General features: G+C 40.2%; 2 protein-coding genes across 5 annotated transcripts in view; one reads left to right on the forward strand and one right to left on the reverse strand.

The window, feature by feature from the left end:
* The window catches only part of ARID4B (AT-rich interaction domain 4B), a 129,286-nt gene extending 121,746 nt beyond the window's left edge, over positions 1–7,540 (reverse strand). For 3 of the 4 annotated variants that reach the window (XR_011235181.1, XM_069484562.1, XM_069484559.1), the window contains exons 1-2: positions 7,131–7,540; positions 6,264–6,318 (exon numbers count right to left, since the gene is read on the reverse strand). Coding sequence is in view for 3 of the 4 variants with exons in the window: in XM_069484562.1 (XP_069340663.1) it covers positions 6,264–6,269 (6 nt within the window). In the remaining variant the exon portion in view is untranslated. Of the gene's footprint in view, positions 1–6,263; positions 6,319–6,503; positions 6,841–7,130 lie in introns of those variants that run through there. The other variant, XM_069484560.1, reaches the window with a different exon arrangement.
* A 407-nt stretch (positions 7,541–7,947) lies between these two features.
* Positions 7,948–19,947, forward strand: GGPS1 (geranylgeranyl diphosphate synthase 1). Its single transcript, XM_069484701.1, has 4 exons — positions 7,948–8,130; positions 14,638–14,730; positions 18,498–18,568; positions 18,805–19,947. Exons 2-4 carry the CDS (start codon positions 14,661–14,663, stop codon positions 19,564–19,566), a joined length of 903 nt encoding a protein of 300 aa, XP_069340802.1. The 5' UTR covers positions 7,948–8,130; positions 14,638–14,660; the 3' UTR covers positions 19,567–19,947.
* Positions 19,948–21,607: the final 1,660 nt, after the last annotated feature.

The raw sequence follows: 21,607 nt of genomic DNA on the forward strand, positions 1-21,607 counted from the left end.
AAATGCTTATTTCCAAAAATTAAAATTGCAGTTCATCCTAAACTCGTTTTCCAGTTACTCAGCCAAAATATCTTGGTGTCCTCTCTGACTCTTTCTCCTTCCCCTACATTCAATCTGACAGGAACTCCTGTTGGTCCTATCTTCAAAAGACATCTATAATCTGACCATTCCTCATTCCCTCACTGAAGCCACCAATCATCTTGCCATATCCTTTAACAAAACAGCTTCCAAACTGGTTAGCTTCTATCCTTGACTCACCTACAGGCTGTTTTTAACAGAGCATTCAGTGACCCTTTCAAAAATCTAATGAAACTTTGCCACTCTGTAATGATACTGCACCACTCCATTCAAAAGCTGCAGAGGCTCCCCATTTCTATCACAGTGGAAGCCATGTCCTTACAAAGGCACCTCTCCAAGGACCTAGAGATCTGATCTGCTCCACCCCCAACCCACAGCCCCTTTACCCGTCTTGACCCCATCCCCACCCATTGTCTTCTTTCATTCCTCCACTCCAGCCACCCTGGCCTCTATACTGTTTGCTGAACATGCTGAGCAACTCTGAAGGCTGTCCTGCCAGAAAGCCACATGGCTAACTGACTTGCGTCCTTCAGTCAAGTATTTGTTCAAATGTCTTCTCAATAAAGCCTCACCTGACCTCCTTATGCAATACTGCAACCCGCCCCAGCACCCACATTCTCCATCTTCCTTACCCAGCTCTATTCTTTTCTTATTTCCATACTACTGGTCACCTAACAAACTAGAAATTTATTTATTTATATTTATTCTTATTTGTCTGTCCTCTCACCTTGAAATGTAAAATCCAGAGCCAGGAATTTCTAGCTGTTTTGTTCACTGATACATCCTAAATGGCTACAATGGAGACTAGCATATAGTACCTGTTCAATAAATGGTGCATGACTTACTTTAAATATCCAACTCTTTGGGCCACTTGCCACAAAACAAAACACCTGAAGTTAAACACAGCACTCAACAGGTTATCTCATACAGGTAATATTACCACTCTAAAACTGAAAAGTCCATTCCTAGGACCCAAGAGAATTAAAAATATATGTTCACACAAAAACTTGTATGCAAATGTTCATAGCACCATTATCTTAATAGCCAAAAAGTAGAAAAAACCCATATGCCCACAAAGTATTAATAACAAATGGATTAACAAAATGTGGTAAATACATAAAATGGAATATTATTCAGCAATAAGAAGGAATAAAGTATTGACACATGCTACAAAACAGATGAAACTTGAAAACATTCTAAAAATGTTTTCAGACACAAAAGACCACGTATTACACGATTCCATTGATAGGAAATGTCCAGAATAGGCAAATCCTTCCAGACAGAAAGTAGATATCTAATTGTCAGCGCAAGGACAGAAGGGAAGAACAGGGAGTGACTGCTAATGAGTAAGGGGCTTCTTTTTCATTGGATAAAAATGTTCTGGAGTTAAAGACAGTAGTGATGGACAGCCAGGCCCAGCAGTACAGTCCCATCTTCTCTGGAGCCTACAGTGGGAGGATCACTTGAGCCCAGGAATTTGAGGCCAACCTAGGCAATAGAGTAAGACCTTCTCTCTAAAAAACTAAAATTTAAATAAAAATTTAAAAATCCAAAAAAGACAGTAGTAATAGATGCACAACCTTGTGAAATACTAACAAGTAATGAATTTCAACACTTTAAAAGGGTGAATTTTATGGTATGTGAATTATATCTCATTTTTTAAAATTCAAAAACAAAACCAAAAACAACTGACAGGCCTGCTCAGCTCAATGTTCACTACTCATTACTGAGGAAAGGCTAAGAGTTGGAAATGCCTTCTTGGTTATACTGAGTTCTAAGAATCCCATCAACCAACTAATCACAGCAAAAAAAAATTTTTAAAGGGCGGGGGGGGGGGGTGGAATACTCATCTGTAAAGTAGCAGCAAGTAGAACTTTTCCCTCACCCAATCCATTCAAATCCAATCATCCCCACCTTCAAATACATCCCAATATTACTGCTTCTCCTACCTGGTCTACCACCATCTCTCCCCAGAACTGGCTGGAGAGCCTTGTGACCGACCTCCCCCTTCTACTCTTGCTGCCACAGTCTATTCTCTGCACCGCAGTTGATGTTCTTTTTTTAAAATATGTATCTGTTCACTTCACTCAAGACCCTTCAAAGACTTTCCAACACATTCTGATTTACTCAAGTCCCTACCAAGTCCCAGAAGGCCTTACACATTACACCGGCCTTTGTGACCCTCTCTAGCATCTCCTACCACTCCAGCCCTGATGGCCTTCCTTAAATACGCCACACTCAAACGTGCCAAGCACATTTCACTTTGGGGACTTTGCATTTGGCTTTTCTGCAGAGAATGCTCTTCCTCCAGAAGAGTGAATGGCTCACTTTATCACTTGCTTCACATCACAATTACATGTCACCTCCTCAAACAGGCCCTCCATTATGAGTTGTTACCTAATCTAAAGTAACACCTCTGTCACTCTAACCTCTTAATCTGCTTTATTTCTCTTCATAACATTTATTACTTCTTTTTTTCCTAGTGTCTGTGTACCCTAGTAGACAGAAAACTCCATGAAGGTAAGAACTCTTATCTGTTCCCTGCTGCATCCTCAAAACCCAGAACCATGTCTGCTACAAAGAAGGTATATAATCTGTTCAGTGACTGAATTTACTGGCTGAATTGGTAAAAAACACATTCTTCAGTGAAATATGTACTCATCTAGCATAGTTTTTAAAATTGCAATAAGCAAAGATTTAGCAATTTGGACAGAAAACAAGTTAGTATTTTACAAAAATTACCTGTTCATCAAAAAGACCACAGAATTATAGCACAAAATACATTTGCTATATCATGGATCTTAAATCCCTTCAAATATTAGAGTTAAGTATGAATAATAAGGTTAACATCCACACTGGATTAACCAAGACTCTGGCTTCATCCTACCTGCTCTCTTAATCTTACCTCTTAGTTAACAGGTCCATTTGGATGTGGACCTCCTACACATTCCCTTAAATACTCAAAACTCTATTCATCTTTACTCCAATGACAACATGCTTCAAATGACAATAACATCCATCTATTTTCCAAGATAGAAACCTCCATCTTCCTCCTACCTCAGGGTGAGTTACTAGGTCCTGAATACCACTTACTAAATGTCTCAGATTTATCCCCTCTGCTCCACTCCCACTGCATTAATTCAGGTCCTCATTCATTTCTCACTTGGATTTCTCATCTGGAATCTCCAGACCTTCCATGCAGATCTCCCTTTTGATGTATTCGCCACAATACTACCAAAATGATCTCTCCACATCTTTACCCCTTACTAAAAACATTTAGTGGTTCCATGTAGCTTTCAAGAAAATTTTCAACTCCCTCACTTGGCTTCATCTCCCATCATTGCCCGTCTACTCCTACCCAACATACATCATCCTTTAATTCAACCACAGCAAACTATGTATAGTGTCCAGATACATCACCTTGTTTTGTTCTTTATTTTCCAATGTTGTTACCTCTCTGTCTGAAACACTCTTTTCTCCCCTTTTTTGCCTAGCAAAAGCTTTAACACTCAGCTTACGTATCAACTACAGCAGAAAACTTTCCATGGCTCTCTGATTTAGATGTCCTCTAGAATTCTGCCCTCCCATAGCACTTACTACAATTACTGTATGTTGAAATAATATACGTACTCTTATTATTCAATATGCTGTAAGTTTTAATTTTTCTGTCTTCTACTAAACTGTGAGCTCATCGAGAGTAGGTCAGATACTTTATTCACCTTCATTCCACACTGCCTAACACATGGAAGGGGTTGTTGTTAAATGAATGATTTATGAAACAGGGATGCATCAGAAGGAAAGAAGAAAGAAAGGATAAAGAAAAGGAAAAGGCAGGGAGAGAGGAGAAGGAAGTGAGGGAGAAGGAAAGAAAAAGGGAAAAAGAACATGCACACAGCATTAAGACAGGGCATTTGTAATCAATCCATTATTTTTATGTGGTCTAAGCCAGTTATTGTAGAAGAAAGAATGGTACATCTGAAAAAGCCCATCTACCCAGATTCTAAGGACAACCATCTAAATTACTTATCTCTTAAAGAGTCTGATATGTGTAGCCCATCCTGCCCATTCAAAAATTTACTGCAGTAGTGAGAAATAAAGTTCTATCATGTTAAACCTCTGAAAAAAAAATTTACTGCAATGTAGTAAGAAATGTTAGTAACATGCACAAAACAGAAGCACAAAAAAGTTTTATATAAAAAAAGTAGGAAATTTATTTCACATTAATAAAAATTCAGTATTGAAATTATTTACAAACTTCAAGAACCTATCATTTCCTGATAATGGTGCTATCGCTAACATTGAAAGGTTTATCAAAAGTATGAAAAATAAACCTGACATAAACCCAACGTAACATCCACATCATAATCTACATTAAAGCACAAATTGCTTTTCTGTCAACAAGTCTTATTTCTCAAAAACACATTGTGCAAAAATATTACAAGATATTTGTGTACTAGTCAGTAAGAGGGATTTATTTTTAAATTCTTGAAGGTGGTACTACAGGAAAATTGCTGCCAAAACATATAATATTTAAAATAGCATATGTATTTTTCTTTTCTTCAGAACTTTAAAGCAACAACCAGAAAGTACTACTACTAAATATTATAAAATACTCTTTCAATTACCTCAATACATTGTCATTTAATAAAATTTAAGAGTTTTTTGTCAATAATAAGATAGATAATTCAAACCTAAAAGCTTGCTTCTAAGTATAAATATGTTTGGTAAGATCCAATAGATGGCATAAGTCCTTCTACAGCTCAATTATCTTGTAAAATAGAAACTGGGAACACATAAAAAAGAAAATTTAAGCCCAGTATAATCAACACTAAAAACATTCTTCATTGCAATTTTTGCTAAAGCAAATACAAATCATGTACAGCTTCTCATCTTTTATCATACAAGAAAATAAGCTAAATGTTTAGTACTAGAGATTACTACTTGATTCCCTAAGAGAAGATTTGCTGTACTTACAATAACAGGAAGTCCTTCTTATATAAAGTTAGAACTGTATTTTAATAACATTTTCCTTTTAACATTAATAGTACCCTTTTTTAAAAGGCAGTAAGAATGGAAATGATGAGCACTTAAAATTAGTAGTTCTAAAATAATACCAAAAAATTTGCATTTGCCTAGTCTTTACCCTGAAACTTTTAAGGCTAAAGTTTCCAACATACTTTCATTTTTTCAAACAGCCTTTTTTTTTTTTTTAAAGGGAAACGAAAGGAAGAAAAAAAGAAAATTTAAATCTAAAAGACCTTCAACTTACAACATCTCTTTTAATCAAACATTTACAGAGTACTTAAGATGTGACAGGCAGTACATTGGGAACTGTGACAAATTACATTTCTTCCAAACTAAGCCCTGTATTTATTCAGCTTCTGAACTTACTATATATTATTCAACTCAACACTTTTCTTAAGAAATTCTCATCCAACACCAAGGTAGATAGATAGTTTACCTAATAAAATCACTTTTCACCCACTCTTTTACACAGGTAAAAGACACGGGTCAGCTAGGGTTTATGACTAACAAAAAGGAATCGTTCCTGAAACATCATTGGTTATGTTTTCATTTACATGAAAGTGAGATAGGAACTCAGCAATTTGCAGACCAACTAGATCAATAAAGAAAGATTAAACATATAACCTAATCCCCTGGAAGATACAAGGAACTGCAGCTATCTGTGAATTGTATAAAGATCACCAAAATCCTCTTTTAAAATCTTTCAACTAAGATTATTTGTGCGGCCAATCAAATGGTTTTCTGCTAAAATTTCACAGTACTGTTCACACAATAAATGAGATTTTCTTTCATCAGTGTAACTGATAGAACCACTACACAGTTCGGTTTCTAGAGTCAGATTACTTGACCTGCTTTTCATTTTACTTTTTAAAACACTTTAATTCATGCAGTTATTCCTATCCTTGCCTGCAAAAACAGACGATCTATATAGGAGAATCATCCCCAATAAGATACCCTATAACTGACTCCAACTCCACAGCAAAGCCCGTGAATATCCACCACAGCTGACCCTCACGTCTCCTGGGGAAGGGCTCGGTCACCGAGCCACCAAACACACCTCCCTATGCACAACTTGGAGGCCCCACACAGCGACCTCGTCCAAACCCCTTACTTCCTGAATTCTATAACCCCGGAGGTTCATTTTCTGTAGGCAATCTTACCTTCATGATGATTCTGGGACCAAGATATCCTCGAAAACACCAGGTTCACCTGCACCTGGAGGGGAAACAAAAGACACCCCGTCAACACCATGGGCACCCCTCTGCACTGGCGGAGGCGGAGGAACCGAGCGAAGCCCGAACCCCGAAGAAAGAGTCGTACAGGGCGTCAGCCCCCGAACCATCATACGCCGATTCGGGGCTCCCTCTGGCCTCGCCATCCCCGCAAACCCAGCCACCTACACAGCTCGGCGGCTTCCCGTCCCCATTGTCGGGGCCAGACGGAGTTTCCCGTCTCCGACAATGACGCCATTTCTGTCAGAGAAGAAACTCAACAACAAGCCCGGAGTCCGGCGCGGGGCCGGCCGCCCTCTCCGTGGGCCTCCGCGCCGGGCCGAGCCGGTCCGCGCCCCCATGGGCCGCACAGCCCCGCGTCGGAGAGGGAGCCCAGCCGGGGGCCGCCAAGGGGCCAGGCGGGCCCGAGGGCCGCGAGCAGGACCGACCCTCCGCAGAGCCTCTGCCCACGTCCCGTTCCGAATGGAGACCCGACAAGTGGGAGTGGGATCAACATCTGCCCCCGTCGCGGGCACGACCACAGAGCCGAGGGCCCGGGAGGCGGCACGGCCCCCTACCCCGCCAGGGCCCCCCACCGAGGCCCCTAAACCTCTGAGTGTGCGGCCACCCGGCCAGGGGGCGGCTCGGACACGGCAAAAGCGGGAGGGGGGACGGGGGCTCCCGGGAGGCCGAGGCCCTGAATTCAGGCGCCCGTGAGACCACCACAGCGATCTTCCCCTGCTCCTCGGCCGGGCCCAGTGACTACCAAAGGGACCCCCTTAGGAGACCAAGAAAGCCCCAGAAAATGTCCCCTACCTTTCTCGGAAGCGAGATCTGACCCTGGCACGTCCAGAGTCCCCTCTTCTCCTCCCCCCCAAAACCAGCAGGCCCGGGGGAGAGATGGGGAAGAAGGGCGGTGGGTCCAGCGGCTGCAGAGGCTGAGGCTCCGGCTCCTCCTCCTCCCGCGGCGGCGACTGGTACCTTTGTTTGGCGGCCGCTCGGGCTCCCTGGTTGGGGGGAGGGGGGACGACGAAAAATCCCTCCCGGACTGGAGGTCCGGGCCCCCAATCGCGCTGCCCTCCAGAGGACGGCGGCGATGGACCCTCTGCGGCTTCCTCCAGGCAAAGGTCCAAGCGGTGGCCGTGGCGGCGGGAAGCTTAAGCTCAGGAGTCTCCCTCCGCTCCGGCGCCCAAGCTCCTCACTCCGGACTCGACTGACGGGCAAACATCGCTTCCCCCCCACCCCAGGCTCCCCCCCTTCCCTCTTTTCTCTCCTCCCCTAGATTTTTTTCCCCTCCCCTACCTCTTTCCCGGATGGCCTCTCAGACGACCTCGGATTGGTTAGGGTTCTTTAGAACCCGCCCACACCGTGTTCCTATTGGCCCCCGGATACAAACAACGACGCCATTTTCCCCCAGTTCTATGGAAACAGAAAGTTACGCCTCAAAGCTTACCGGGAAATGTAGTCCAGCCTCTGGGGCCAATGCGCTAGCCCTCGCCAGTGAGAACTGCAAGACCCGCAATGCCCCGCGCCTGCGTGAGACGAGAAAGGGGAGGGAAAGGGGGCGGGGCTCCAAAGCAGAGGGGGAGGTGGCAACGACGCCTGCGCAGTGTGACCGGGATGGCGCATTTTCTTGCACCGAGTAATGCGGTGTCGCTGGCGGCTGAGGAGGGCGGAGAGTTCTGTGGTGAAGTAGGGGGAGGGATTCATGTAGGCATCCGGAGGCGCTTTAGTGTGAACTCTAAAGTAGAAGCTGATGCTGGGTACTGCGACTCCTGGACTGGCGGCGTGAAAGTCGTGATATCATCATTGAACCGTGAGCGGTGGTGGTGGCGGCTGGGGGGGACCCGGATGGGAAGGAGGGCGGGGGGAGGCGGGAAGGCGGGGCCGAGAGGAAAGAAAGAAAGGAGGGTGAGAACCCGGATGCTGAACCGGATTGTGTATGAATTTTCCATCCCCTTGCTTGAGACAGGGAGAAGGAAGAGGTGACCCAGTGGGGCGGAAGCAGGAGCCTCACGGTTCTTCACTCTGCGGGTTCTATGCTAGCCCAGTAAACATTGCAAGCTCTCTGTCAAGGCGCTGTTGAAAATCGGCCTCGAAACTAATTAAATTCCCTGCCCGTATCTCTTAGTTTCCTTCAGACTCCATCATCTCCCGGAGTTTGAGTGGAAGGATTTACTCTGCGCGTCACAGCTGCGCTTAACATTTGTATGTCTGTATTTAGCAATTCTGAAACCAGGCCCTTCTCTTAAAAAAACAAAAGCAAAAAAACTTTGCATGGTATTTTCACTTTTTGTTTGTTTGTGCGGTAGTTTCGTCCTGTGGTGCGTTAGAAGGTACTTTCATTTCTTCACTTGTATTGAACGCCCACCATGTGGAACAACCGGTATGGCCTCTGCCTTCGTAGACCTGAGCCTGGTCAGACAGACAGATGTTAAACAAAACAGACACCCAAGTGAATGTGAAGTTGCAGCAGCGATGGTGCTGCAATACATGGTGATAGGAGAATATGAAGTAAGACATTTGGCTTCAGTTAAGGAGGCAAGGGAAGACTTTCCCGAGCAAGTGAGGATCGAGCAGAGCACTAAAGGGCTAGCAGGAGTTAACTAAGGAAAGGGCACTCCAGGCAGAAAGAGTAAGTAACATGTTGGAAAGCCTTGTGTCAGAAGGGAGCTTCTCCAGTTCCAAGAACTGAGGCTGGAGAGATAAGGGACGTTGCTGAACTTGATAGGTTTTTTGTTAAGGAGTTTTGTTCTTGTCCGAAGAGAAATGAGATATCTTTGAAAGGTTCTCAGTTGGAAGGGAGAAGACCACATTTAAATTTCGCTGTCACTACTTACTGAAGAGTGAAGGACTATTGATTAGAGGGGCGAATGCAGACAGCCCAACCAGGAGGCTACTACAGTAGTAGTTCATTCATACGGTGGAAAGAATATGTTGTTTGTGTTAATATTTATTTATCCACTCTTTGAACAAACTTCCAGCACTTTTTCAGTTTTGAAAGGGAGGAGTAGTTTTAGACTCTCACTGCGGCGTTCTGTAGTTATTCACCACATAGTACAGTTCATGTAACACACAGTATATGCCTCTACATTTACGGCTACTACATGATAGTTGAAATTTCTAGCTCTGATAAATTGGGAGTCCTTTGAGTAAAAAAAAAAGAAAAACAAAGAAGCAGGCAGTGAAGAGCACATGCCAGTGTATAGAATCTCTTAGACTTTTAAGAAGACACAAGACAGGTTGGTTTTTGATACCTGGAAAAATTGAGGTTCCTTTTTTTCCCTCCCGCTGAGAATAGTTGTATATAAACATCCTCTGGGAAAGGAACATTAATTGACTTATTTGTTAATTGAGTATTCTTAAACTTCTCTGAGTGAGCAACGGAATAATTCTTTTAAGTTGAGAAATAACATCAACCATAAAGTTCTAGAATTGAAACAAAGGTTAGCTCTGACTTCTGTGCAAAAGTACACCTGTTAGTGATCCAGACACAAAAAAGAATTCTGAGAATGGGTCTCATTGATTTTTAAGTTAAGTCAGATGTGTTTTGGAGGCTGTTAAAAAAGATATAAACATGATTTTTGCTCCCAACCTAGTTAAGAAGATTTAAATAAAAAAGTATGTGAGATTTTTATTATCGTTTCAGAATATTAAAGGGGATACAAATGTCTTTGTTACAAGGCTTGAGTCAGGGCAATAAATCTGCCCATAACCCAAATAGTGTTCATTGTACCCATCAGGTGGGTTTTTGCCCCTCCTCTTCTCCCTCCTTCCCCCTGCTTGATTTCCAATGACTTTTACTTCTCTCTGTGCACTTGTGTGCCCATCAGTTAGTTCCAGTGTATTAGAGAGTGCATATGGTGTTTGTGAGATTTTTTAAAATTCTATCTTCAATGATACTCAATCTTTTACCTAAGCCATTATTTTCCCTACTTTATATCCTCTTTTCTTTCTTTAATTTCTAAGAATAAGATAACCTATATCAGAGAGCGAACAGTATAGGTAATAGGTTACTAAATTGTTATTTTTATTATTTCAAAACATTTTATGAGCTGTTTTTGCCTTATAATGTATTTAACATTAATTACTAGTCCAAGTAGACATGGAAATTTTCTATATGGAATGTTTCTTTTTGAATTCATTTTCCTAAAATGATTTCCTTTGGTGGAGTGCTGACTTTTTTTATGATTGGTTCACATAGATAATCATCTAGGACAGGCTAGAAAAAAATATACTTTTCAATCCTAAAGATCCACCTGAACTATGTGCCAGATTCATGCTTTAATATCCATTTGTAATCTGCGTTCAATAAAGAGTTAAGGTAGTGGAATTTATGTCTTAGCCTGTTTTCACGCAAACATGAATATTTGTTTGGCATTAAACAGTGAAGATACTCTGTAGCTGGGGCTTTTAATCTGAGGTACATGTGAAAGAGACCATATCATCCCTGAGAAGTTACATGTAGGTTTTTGTGGGTGTGCATGTATTTGTGTGAGGGCATATTTACATATATGCAGATTTTTTTTTTTTTTTTTAGAAGATCATAGGTTTCATCATATTCCAAAGGTTTCCCTGACCCATGAGATGGTTTATACTATGCGGAAGCATCAAAGCACTTGCACAGTTGATGGTAATATGTGTGTCATTAGCTTCAGCCCTCCTTTATCATGTGCCTACCACGTGCCTGGCAATGTATAGTTAATGTAGAAGTTTCATTCCTTCCTCCTGTTGCTATATTATACATCTCATTCCATAGCAAGAAAAAAAGTACATGACAATGTGGTTCAAACCTTTTTACCCTTGTATTGATTGCCTACTACAAAACAGGGACATCAAATACCTAATTGTCAATAGGTGTAGTCTCAGTGCTAAAGTAGAATGCCAGCATTAATAATTAGATGGGAGGGGTGTGAATTTATGGGATATGTGATTTTGTTACATGCATAGATTGTAGAATGGTGAAGTCAGGGCTTTTAGGGTATCTGGCACTCAAATAACGTACGTTGTATCTAAGTAATCTCTCATCATCCACCCGCTCACCCTTCCAAGTGTACGTCATCTATCACTCCACATTCTATATCCATAAGCTCCTCCTTATAAGTGAGAACATGTGGTATTTGTCTTTCTGTATCCGACTTGTTTCACTGAAGATAATGGCCTCCAGTTCTATCCGTGTGCTGCAGAAGACTTGATTTCATTCTTTTTTATAGCTGAGTAGTATTCCATCGTGTGTATTTACCACATTTTCTTTATCCAGTCATCCGTTGATAGACACTTAGATTCCATATCTTTGCTATTGTGAATAGTGCACATACGGGTGCAAGATTTTGGAAATTGTTTCACTTGTGTGGCACTTTGTGCACTATTTACTCAAGATCTTCAGATTTGCTTAGCTGCGTGTGCATCAACCATTATGTTCCATTTGCTGAAATATATGCAAAAAGTCCTGTATTTTGTGCATTAAACATCAGATTCTGCTTTCCTAAGTATATTTTGCATTTTTTAATTTAATGCCAGCAAGGAGTAACAGTACTAGTACTAGAACTGCCTAAACCCTGGGAGTATAGATGATGAGATCATAGTCTCAGATGATTGGGCTGTAAAAGATGAGTTTTAGTAGTTAACATTTATGAAGTTACTAGGGCAAATTTGGAAATTGAGAAACGCATCCTCAGCATTACAGTAAATAAAAAACATCAGCACCCACTCCCTTAGTTATGCTGTGGTGTCATACAATGCAAGCAACTCATTTCCAGTTCTCCCTAACACTTTCTCAAGTGACTGCATCAGAATCATACAAGATGCATATTAGAAATGGATATTCCTAGTTGCCTGCCCAGACTCAGTGAATCAGAAAAAGACCTTTGAGCAATCAGGATAATACAGAATATATGAATTCAACTTCATTTTCTTTATTCCAAGGCAGTGGCCCGCTCGGCACAGTGGCTCACACCTATAATCCTAGCACTTTGGGAAGCTGAGGCAGTTGGACCACTTGAGCCCAGGAGTTCGAGACCAGCCTGAGCAGGTAGCAAAACCCTATCTCTACAAAAAATAGAAAAATTAATGGGGTGTGGTGGTACACACCTGCAGTTTCAGCTACTTGGGAGGCTGAGGCAGGAGGATCCCTTGAGCCCAACAGTTTTAGGCTTTGGTGAGCTATGATGACACCACTGCATTCAAGCCTGGGCAACAGAGCAAGACCCTGTCTCAAGAAAAAAAAAGTGACTCTCCACCAAATATGTTCTTGTGCTTTGTTATCTTCTAGCATACTAAAAAAGAACTTTCTAAGGTGCCAGTTAAAAAATTCAGTAATAGGCCGGGCGCGGTGGCTCACGCCTGTAATCCTAGCACTCTGGGAGGCCGAGGCGGGTGGATCGCTCGAGGTCAGGAGTTGGAGACCAGCCTGAGCAAGAGCGAGACCCCGTCTCTACTAAAAATAGAAATTATATGGACAACTAAAATATATATACACAAAAAATTAGCCGGGCATGGTGGCGCATGCCTGTAGTCCCAGCTACTCGGGAGGCTGAGGCAGTAGGATCGCTTAAGCCCAGGAGTTTGAGGTTGCTGTGAGCTAGGCTGACGCCACGGCACTCACTCGAGCCCGGGCAACAGAGTGAGACTCTGTCTCAAAAAAAAAAAAAAAAAATTCAGTAATGTGCAACTCTTTGAATAGCACTGATCATGAACTGCCATTAGATGTCATGTTATGTTTAGCCTTGTGTTATGAAGCCAGATAATTGGTTAGGAGAGGGCTCATGATCCCAGAGACCAAATCATAGTCCCAAGAAGCAAAAGAGCCAGGTACAGTGGCTCATGCCTGTAATCCCAGCAACTCAGGAGGCTGAGATGGGAGGACCAGCCAGAGACCAGAGATCAGAGGCCAGAGATCAGAGACCAGCCTAGGCAACACAGGGAGACCTTGTCTCCAAAAAATGAAAAAAATTAGCTGGGTGTGGTAGCACATGCTTATAGTCCCAGTTACTCGGGCAGCTAAGGACAGAGGATGGCTTGAGCCCAGGAATTCAAGGCTGCAATGAGCTATGATCATGCCACTGCATACGAGCCTAGGTGACAGAGCGAGACCTTATCTCTAAAAAAAAAAGACAAAAAATAGGACAAAAATGATAAACCTCCTAAAATATGCCAAAGATGCTGGAGCAATTAGGAAAAAAAAGAGTCCTAATATGAGAACAAGTAAAATAGAAACAAATTTACAAAGAAACAGTAGAGATTCAACAGTAAAGGAAGACCCTAGGATGACCACAAGTGATACTCTAGGAAATATTAAAATAAATGTGAAATTCAGAATAATAAGGTACTGCCCAGGAATATTTTTAATAAAATAATTGCATTCAAGTTAAGGCATGTCTTTAGTCAAAATCTCTGAAATGGATTAATTATATAGAAAATACCAAGTGGAGGGGGGATCTCTTTAAATTTTAAATATATAAAACATCCCCATCTTAATGCTCATAGAAACAAAGAATATGTTTACTAATTTAATCAGTTAAATATAAAGGTATCTGTCTAATTCTATGGATTTGACATTTATTTGCTGTCAACAAATGAAGCCTTTTATGGGTGATAAAATAGGAAAGGCTTATGCTGGGTTCAGTGGTGCACACTTGTCCCAGCCACCTGGGAGGCTGAGGCAGAAGGATCGCATGAGCCCAGGAGTTTGAGGCCGCAGTGAGCTGTGACCACACCACTGCACTTCAGCCTCGGTGACAGGGCCAGTCCTCTCTCTGAAAAAATAAAAAGGAATGGTTTGATATAAGTTATGTAACTAAGAAAACCGATTAAAAACCAAGTATACAGTTTGACCACTGTAATAATCAAGTGAATGAAGAATTTTTTTTTTTTTTTTTTTTTTCAAAAAAGTTGAGATGTAATTTAATACCACCCATTTAAATTGTACAGTTCAGTAGTTCTCAGTATATTTACAGGGTTGTGCAACCATCACCACAATTTAATTTTATAACATTTTGATCCACCAGAAAGAAACCCTGTACTCATTAGCAGTCAATCCCTGTTTCCCCCCGTGCTAGCAACCACTAATCTACTTTCTGCCTCTATAGATTGGCCTATTCTGAACATTTCGTATAAATGGAATAATATGATATGGAGTCTTTCGTGACTGGCTTCTTTCACTTAACATAATGTTTTCAAGGCTTCGTGCTTGTAGAATTTTCTTTTTAAACCAAACTGAAAGTCTACCTTTCCAAATACACCTTGAGATACAAATTCTTTTGCAGTTTGAACTCAAAGATAATTAGGTTCATGAGATCTTTTTTATCTTTCTTCTTTTTGACAGATAAGCTTTCAAATTTAAAAACAATGGAGAAGACTCAAGAAACAGTCCAAAGAATTCTTCTAGAACCCTATAAATATTTACTTCAGTTACCAGGTAACAGTTCAATCAATCCACATATAGGTTAGTTTTCATATGGTAGTGGTCATTCAAATGTTAGCAAAGGAAAAAAGTTAGACATGCTAGCTCTTGAGATTTCCTACTTAAGGTGATGCATATGAGAAAAATTATAAACAGAACTTCATAATTTTTGTCTCTTAAAAGGTGATTTTTGCCAAGTGCAGTGGTGCATGCCTGTAGTACCAGCTGCTCAGGAGGCTAAGGCAGGAGGCTGGCTTGAGCCCAGGAGTTTAAGGCTGTAGTGCACTGTGATCACACCTGTGAACAGCTACTGCGCTCCAGCATGGGCAACATAATGAGACCCCATCTCTTTTAAAAAAAAAAAAAAAAAGGGTAATTTTTTAAGACACTCTTTTAAAAATATCCAATTATATAACATTCCTTAGAAAAATAAAAATACTTAAAACATTCTGGGGCTGGTCACAGTGGCTCCTGCCTGCAAACCCAACAACTTGGGAGACTAAAGTAGGGGGATCACCGAGGCCGGGAGTTTGAGACCAGCCTTGGCAACATAGTGAGACCCTGTCTCTAAAAGAAACGTTTTTTTTAATTTTGGTATTTCATTGGAAGTTTTATTTTTTATGGATGTCACACATTTGAATTTCCCACAGTTTAAATGTTAGGGGAAGTTATGCAAATTTGTGTAACAACAGAAAACTTCATTTACCTTCTATTCAAGTTTTCCCTTCCATGTCCATGTTTTCCAGTATCTCATACACATGCTGTGTTTCTTACATTACTAGTTCTTTGAGAGCCAAATTTTAATGCATTTAAATCACAGGATGTGGAAGCATAGCTCACATTATTCCTGTATGAGGGTGTGTCACCTGGACGTGACTTCCTGCCTTGACACTTGCCTAATCACATGTACATGTATGTTTTTGTTTTATTTTGGTTTTTTTTTTAAACTTTGGGAAATGATAATGAGTAAAAACTCATGAATATAATAAATGAGGGTTCTTGTAATAAAAATTCATTTATAAACCAGTTACTTGAAATGTAGAATACTTTTCTTATGGAAATAATATAAAAGGTAGTAAATTCTTTGACAACTATAAAAACTTGTTTAGCCCATAATGTGGCTAAACTATACCCTAGTGATGCTCTCAATTCAATCATAATAGACATGTTTTTATTTCTATTTATGGTGCTTACCTCAGTGGTAATATGTCCATTTCGATTCTTCATGAGCCTGAGAAGGATAAATACAGTTATCAAAAGTCAAAAGAGTGCCAGCTCCTGAGCTACACCTTGAAAACCATCATGATTAGTGTCATTTCTATTCTGGCAGACCCTACTGGAGACTCACCTGCTAATATCAATGCTGCAAAAGAGTGCAGGGAAGACAGAAATGGAGAATTCAAAGGGAAAGTTGCCCGCTGTTTAAGAAAAAGCCGAGAGACTGTTACTGAGTGACATCTGTTCAGCATTTAGTAACTTCACTTATTTCAGGATCTCCTAGTGAGAAACATGGCACTGTTTTCCTTCATTCTACCCACCAGCTATTGTTGGACTTCTTTTGTAACAAATTGGCAAATGTTGGCTAGAACTGGACTGCCGTAAAATAAGCCAGTTATCAGAATGCTGAGGAGTCTAACAAGTGTCTCCTGAGTGTTTCCCACTCCACTACATGCAGAGCAAGGACTGCCTGTAGTCAGATTTTAACCGCAATGCTTACCTATGCAATGAACTTCTGTAACTTTCTTTAAAGTTCTCATTACCTGGAAGTAATGTTCTAAGCCATTAGATAACATTTAAAATTCTCAATTGGTACCTAACCTTATTTATCAAATATGTTCTTGATCCATGGTGAATACAACCTCAGAGATTTTCCTAAAAAAATAGGACATTGCAATATGTATCACACTCCTGTTTTTTACAGAAAGCTTCAGAGTTACTAAAATAACGTAAAGGTGGGCCAGATCATTTGTACTGTTATAAAATTACTCTTGCTTATAAAATATTACAGTAATAATGATATCAGGATTTTCTGAAACCAGTGAAGAGAATGACTTTGATTTGTTTGTTTATTTGCCCTAGTGTAAGTCCCTATAGCCTTGTAGTTAGGGAGAGGAGGATGAAGTTGGGAGTGGAGGACAAGGGGCTGCAAAAAGACAATCAATGATGTTAGGGTCTTAAAGAGGAAGGAGGAATGTTTGTTTTCATTTTGAGGGATCTCTGTGATTAGCCTCAATCTTAGAAATGATTTGGGAACTTAAACGTATCAGGCCAGATCCGAGAATCTCATCAGAGGGAAAAAAACATTAAAAACCTGTAGTACCGAAAATTAAGCCATTTATTTTACTGTTTTCTATATAATATTTGGAAGTGAAATAAAAAATGGGACTCCAAATGTAATGGGACTCTGTGGTTTTCATCTTCAAAAGTTATTTTTTTTTAAGTGATAACAGATTAGTTTGCACAATTGTGCTTTGTAAGTACAGCCCAGACTAACCTTTGTCAAACTGGAAAGTAGATCAGGAATATCAAGTATATAATTGCCACCCAGACCACGTGCACCTTAAGTATTAGTAGGCAGAAGAGAGATGCCTTCTTTTCCTTTCTCATAGAAAGTGCAACTTTGTCCCATTAGGATATGTAATGAGAGTTTGTAGATTCATTTGTTTGGACGATTGGTACAGAGAAAACATATAGGACTTAGGAAATAGTGTTTTAGTTAATTGAAACTTAACTTTTTATGTAACCATTTTCCTGAAACCTAATCTGAAATTGGGATGTTACTATGCATTCATTTATCAGGAAGCTCAGAACATTCTTACTAAATGAACTGTTTGTGGTTTTCATCTATCATTGCTTTGTATTTGGGCCACAGTTACTACTCGTGGTTAACTTCTATCCAAAGACCTCTCTTGGCCGGGCGCAGTGGCTCACACCTGTAATCCTAGCACTTTGGGAAGCCAAAGCAAAAGGATCACTTGAGGCCAGGAGTTCGAGACCAGCCTGGGCAATAGCAAGACCCTGTCTCTACAAAAAATTAAAAAAAAAAAAAAAAAAAATAGCCAGGTGTGGTGGTGCATACCTGTAGTCCCAGCTGCTCAGGAGGTTGAGGCAGGAGTATCACTTGAGCCCAGGAATTTTGAGGTTGCTGTGAGCTCTGATGACACCAGTGCACTCCAGCCTGGGTGACAGAGCAAGACCCTGTCTCAAAAAAGAAAAGCAAAATAGTCATAATAAAGAGATTAGCTTTTAACTAAACTAGGGATATTAAAAGGGAATACTTCTGGGTACAGTAGTCTCATATTTGATAGGAAAGAAGCAGAGCTGCCCAGTCTCTAGAACCTTAATTTAAAGGAATGGTAGATAATTTTAAGAGGTAATTTTATGAGGTAATTCAATAGTAGAGTACATTTCATTAAAAATGCCTATAGTTCTATAAAATATATACTGCTAATTAACTGCCACTAACTAGACTAGCTTCCTTTTTTAAAAAAAGGTAATAAGTTAGGCCATAATGCCTAAAAAGCCTATCCAACACCAAAATTGTCAATTCAAGTTAGGGTAAAAGAAGTGGGCTAGCGTGCCACTGAAGTGCTTTAGAATCTCAGACCTGCCCTGATTTTAAAAGGTTGTGGATTTCAGAGGTGTTGAGGGTGGGGTGTCGAGCAGTGGAAGGCAAGCTCTGCAGCAGGTAATGGATTGATGGGGCTGGATTTACCAAGTTTGGGCAATTTTGAAGGAAGTTTCTATTCATTTTATTGTCAGATTTTATTCTTAAATTGCAGGTAAACAAGTGAGAACCAAACTTTCACAGGCATTTAATCATTGGCTGAAAGTTCCAGAAGACAAGCTACAGGTATTTAAGCAATTCTTAATCTCATTCTTAATCCCCAAGAAATTAATAGCTGTTGCATAAAAATACTCCTACTTCTTGATTGAACTTAATGCCCGTGCAATATATTATTTTACATTGAGGTTGCTAAATAACTATGAGTTGTAAAAATTAAGACACCTGAGACCTTCATGATCTGTTACTGTACAGCTCTTTTGAATAGTTCTCATAAAGTGAAATTTTCCATTCTTTTTTATTAGATTATCATTGAAGTGACAGAAATGTTGCATAACGCCAGCTTACTCATTGACGATATCGAAGACAACTCAAAACTCCGACGTGGCTTTCCAGTGGCACACAGCATCTATGGAATTCCGTCTGTCATCAATTCTGCCAATTATGTGTATTTTCTTGGCTTAGAGAAAGTCTTAACCCTTGATCACCCAGATGCAGTAAAGCTTTTCACCCGCCAACTTTTGGAACTCCATCAGGGACAAGGCCTAGATATTTACTGGAGGGATAATTACACTTGTCCCACTGAGGAAGAATACAAAGCTATGGTGCTGCAAAAGACAGGTGGACTGTTTGGATTAGCAGTAGGTCTCATGCAGTTGTTCTCTGATTACAAAGAAGATTTAAAGCCGCTGCTTAATACACTTGGGCTCTTTTTCCAAATTAGGGATGATTATGCTAACCTACACTCCAAAGAATATAGCGAAAACAAAAGTTTTTGTGAAGACTTAACAGAGGGAAAGTTCTCATTTCCCACTATTCATGCTATTTGGTCGAGGCCTGAAAGCACCCAGGTGCAGAATATCTTGCGCCAGAGAACAGAAAACATAGATATTAAAAAATACTGTGTACATTATCTTGAAGATGTAGGTTCCTTTGAATACACTCGGAAAACTCTTAAAGAGCTCGAATCTAAAGCCTACAAACAAATTGATGCACGCGGTGGGAATCCTGAACTGGTAGCCCTAATAGAGCACTTAAGTAAGATGTTTAAAGAAGAAGATGAATAATATTAAGTTATTCTTGACTGGTCCTGATAGCTTTAGTGTTTTTTTTTTTTTTTCCCCCTTATCTTTTAGTCTTTTAGCCTATCACCTTTTTAAAAATTTGGTCCAAGCTGTTCTCCAAAAAAACTATAGGGGAGATGTGAATTTGTTTCGATTTAGAAACCCATCTGTACAGATAATCATAATACATATTGAAGAAATTAAAAGGAGCCACATTTATATAGGTCTAATTTGAATGTCAGAAATTGCTGTGGCAGGATATTGTGACCATCTCTGCCCTACAAATGTGCTGTTGATTCTGTCAATAAAAAAGACTTCAGCCTCCAGGAATTTTTATCCAGATACTTCCTAACAGTACTGTATGAGCAGTTCCCTATTCATGTATTCCAGTTCCAAGCTATTTTCCTTCAGCTAGCTTTGTGGCCCAAAGACCACAAAGCTCCTCTTTTTTCCTAAATGCTGATGCTAAGAATATCTCAGTATCCTCCCTGAAAACTCCCCTTAAAATCTTCCATGAAAAGGCTGATAGTGATGAACAGTAAGCACTCTGGTCCTTTTTCTTACCTCTTTCCTGTTTTCCTTCCTCTCTTCCTCACAAATTCTGCTTTTTGACCAAGGAGTTCTGCTGTAATGAAATTCACGTACTAGTCTGAATTCTTTTCCCCGCTTGTAATGTAACATTTGTGTGCCCCAAACTGATTAGTATCTGGGTACAGCATTGTCTTTCCAATTGGGAAGGGAAAAGGATGTATGGAATAAGTAGTATAGGAGGGAGCATTTGAACCTTATTACATTTCCCCATCACTGGTAGTGAAAATCTTAAAAGGGCTGTTTGCTTACCTCAAATACAAAAGCAGAAAATGCCCTTTTCCTTCCCACCCAGATCACTACCACCCTCGAAGGCAACAGATGCTTGAATGGAAAGGGAGTAGGCATCTTTAAAGGAAACAGAAGGGTTAACCTGAGAGAAAGTGCCTGACTGAAAAGTAGCCAAAGGCTTACTATCAAGCACTAAGTAATTTTTTCGTGCCTTAACCCTGACCCTGCTCTGCCTTTTGTGTAAGTTCCAGACCCAAGCCACTGGAGCCATCTGTGGTCCAAGAAGTAGGGGGCAAAAAACCTAATTTCAGTATTACAGTTGCTGACATCCTAAAATGAAAGTTTTTGTTTTCCTTAGAGACATTATGTTTTGCTTAACTGGTTTGATAGGATCTAATCACCTATAATTGTATGAGAAATTCTCACTCAAGCATTCAACCTAAATCATATTGAAAAGTTAGTGACTTTACTAACTACTAAAATAATTTAGATCTTCCATTTTAACAGTGATGAGGGAACTTCTTAAAATCATGGGTAATTGTGCTACAGTAAGGAAATTTAAACTTTATAAAACCATAATTTTTTTAAAAAACATGATTCTAAAAATCTAATGCTGTGTAAACAAAGTATCTACTTTTAAGTATAAAAATTGCTTACCTAGATTTATTCCTTGCCTAATCAAATCAATTTTGATTCTTTTGTCATTTTTATCCTGCCTTTGTCAATGACAACAATGCTTGGCATTGAAATGGAGATTTTTAACAGAGAATCATTTTATCTATCAAATAATCAAAACTCTGTCCTTTTCACTTGATCTATTGTCATAACTGTTAATACACAAGAATGAATGCCAGTTATGTTGCCATAAATCACTTTCTAACCTTAGCAAGATCTTAAAATCATCAGTTCTTCATTCCTCTCTGTAAACTTCTTCCTACTTTACTTCCTTCCCTATGTAACCTATACACTATTAGTGGTTCACTTCAGGGAGACTTCGAGAGCATTCGTTCTCAGATCACTTTTCTCCTTTCCCTGGCCACTGTCATCCAGCCAGTCCCCAATCCTGGATGAATCTAACCATCTACATTCTTTGCTCCTGCCATGTTGCTGAGAACTGCTGTGGTAGCCATTTTAAGTTTACGCATTGCAGCCTCAGTAACCCCTTTGTTTTGCATCTAATCTTCCTTTCCTAGTGGAGATTTAAAACTTGTCAGTCTAATGTCCC

This window comes from Eulemur rufifrons, chromosome 11 (assembly GCF_041146395.1).
Source record: "Eulemur rufifrons isolate Redbay chromosome 11, OSU_ERuf_1, whole genome shotgun sequence".
Taxonomy (NCBI): domain Eukaryota; kingdom Metazoa; phylum Chordata; class Mammalia; order Primates; family Lemuridae; genus Eulemur; species Eulemur rufifrons.

Bases quoted from the DNA above. Each gene is read 5' to 3' on its own strand.
- GGPS1 (XM_069484701.1), top strand. From the start codon at position 14,661: ATGGAGAAGACTCAAGAAACAGTCCAAAGAATTCTTCTAGAACCCTAT. The intron at 14,731-18,497 runs GTAACAGTTCAA...CTTAAATTGCAG, and splicing joins ATATTTACTTCAGTTACCAG to GTAAACAAGTGAGAACCAAA. The intron at 18,569-18,804 runs GTATTTAAGCAA...CTTTTTTATTAG, and splicing joins TTCCAGAAGACAAGCTACAG to ATTATCATTGAAGTGACAGA.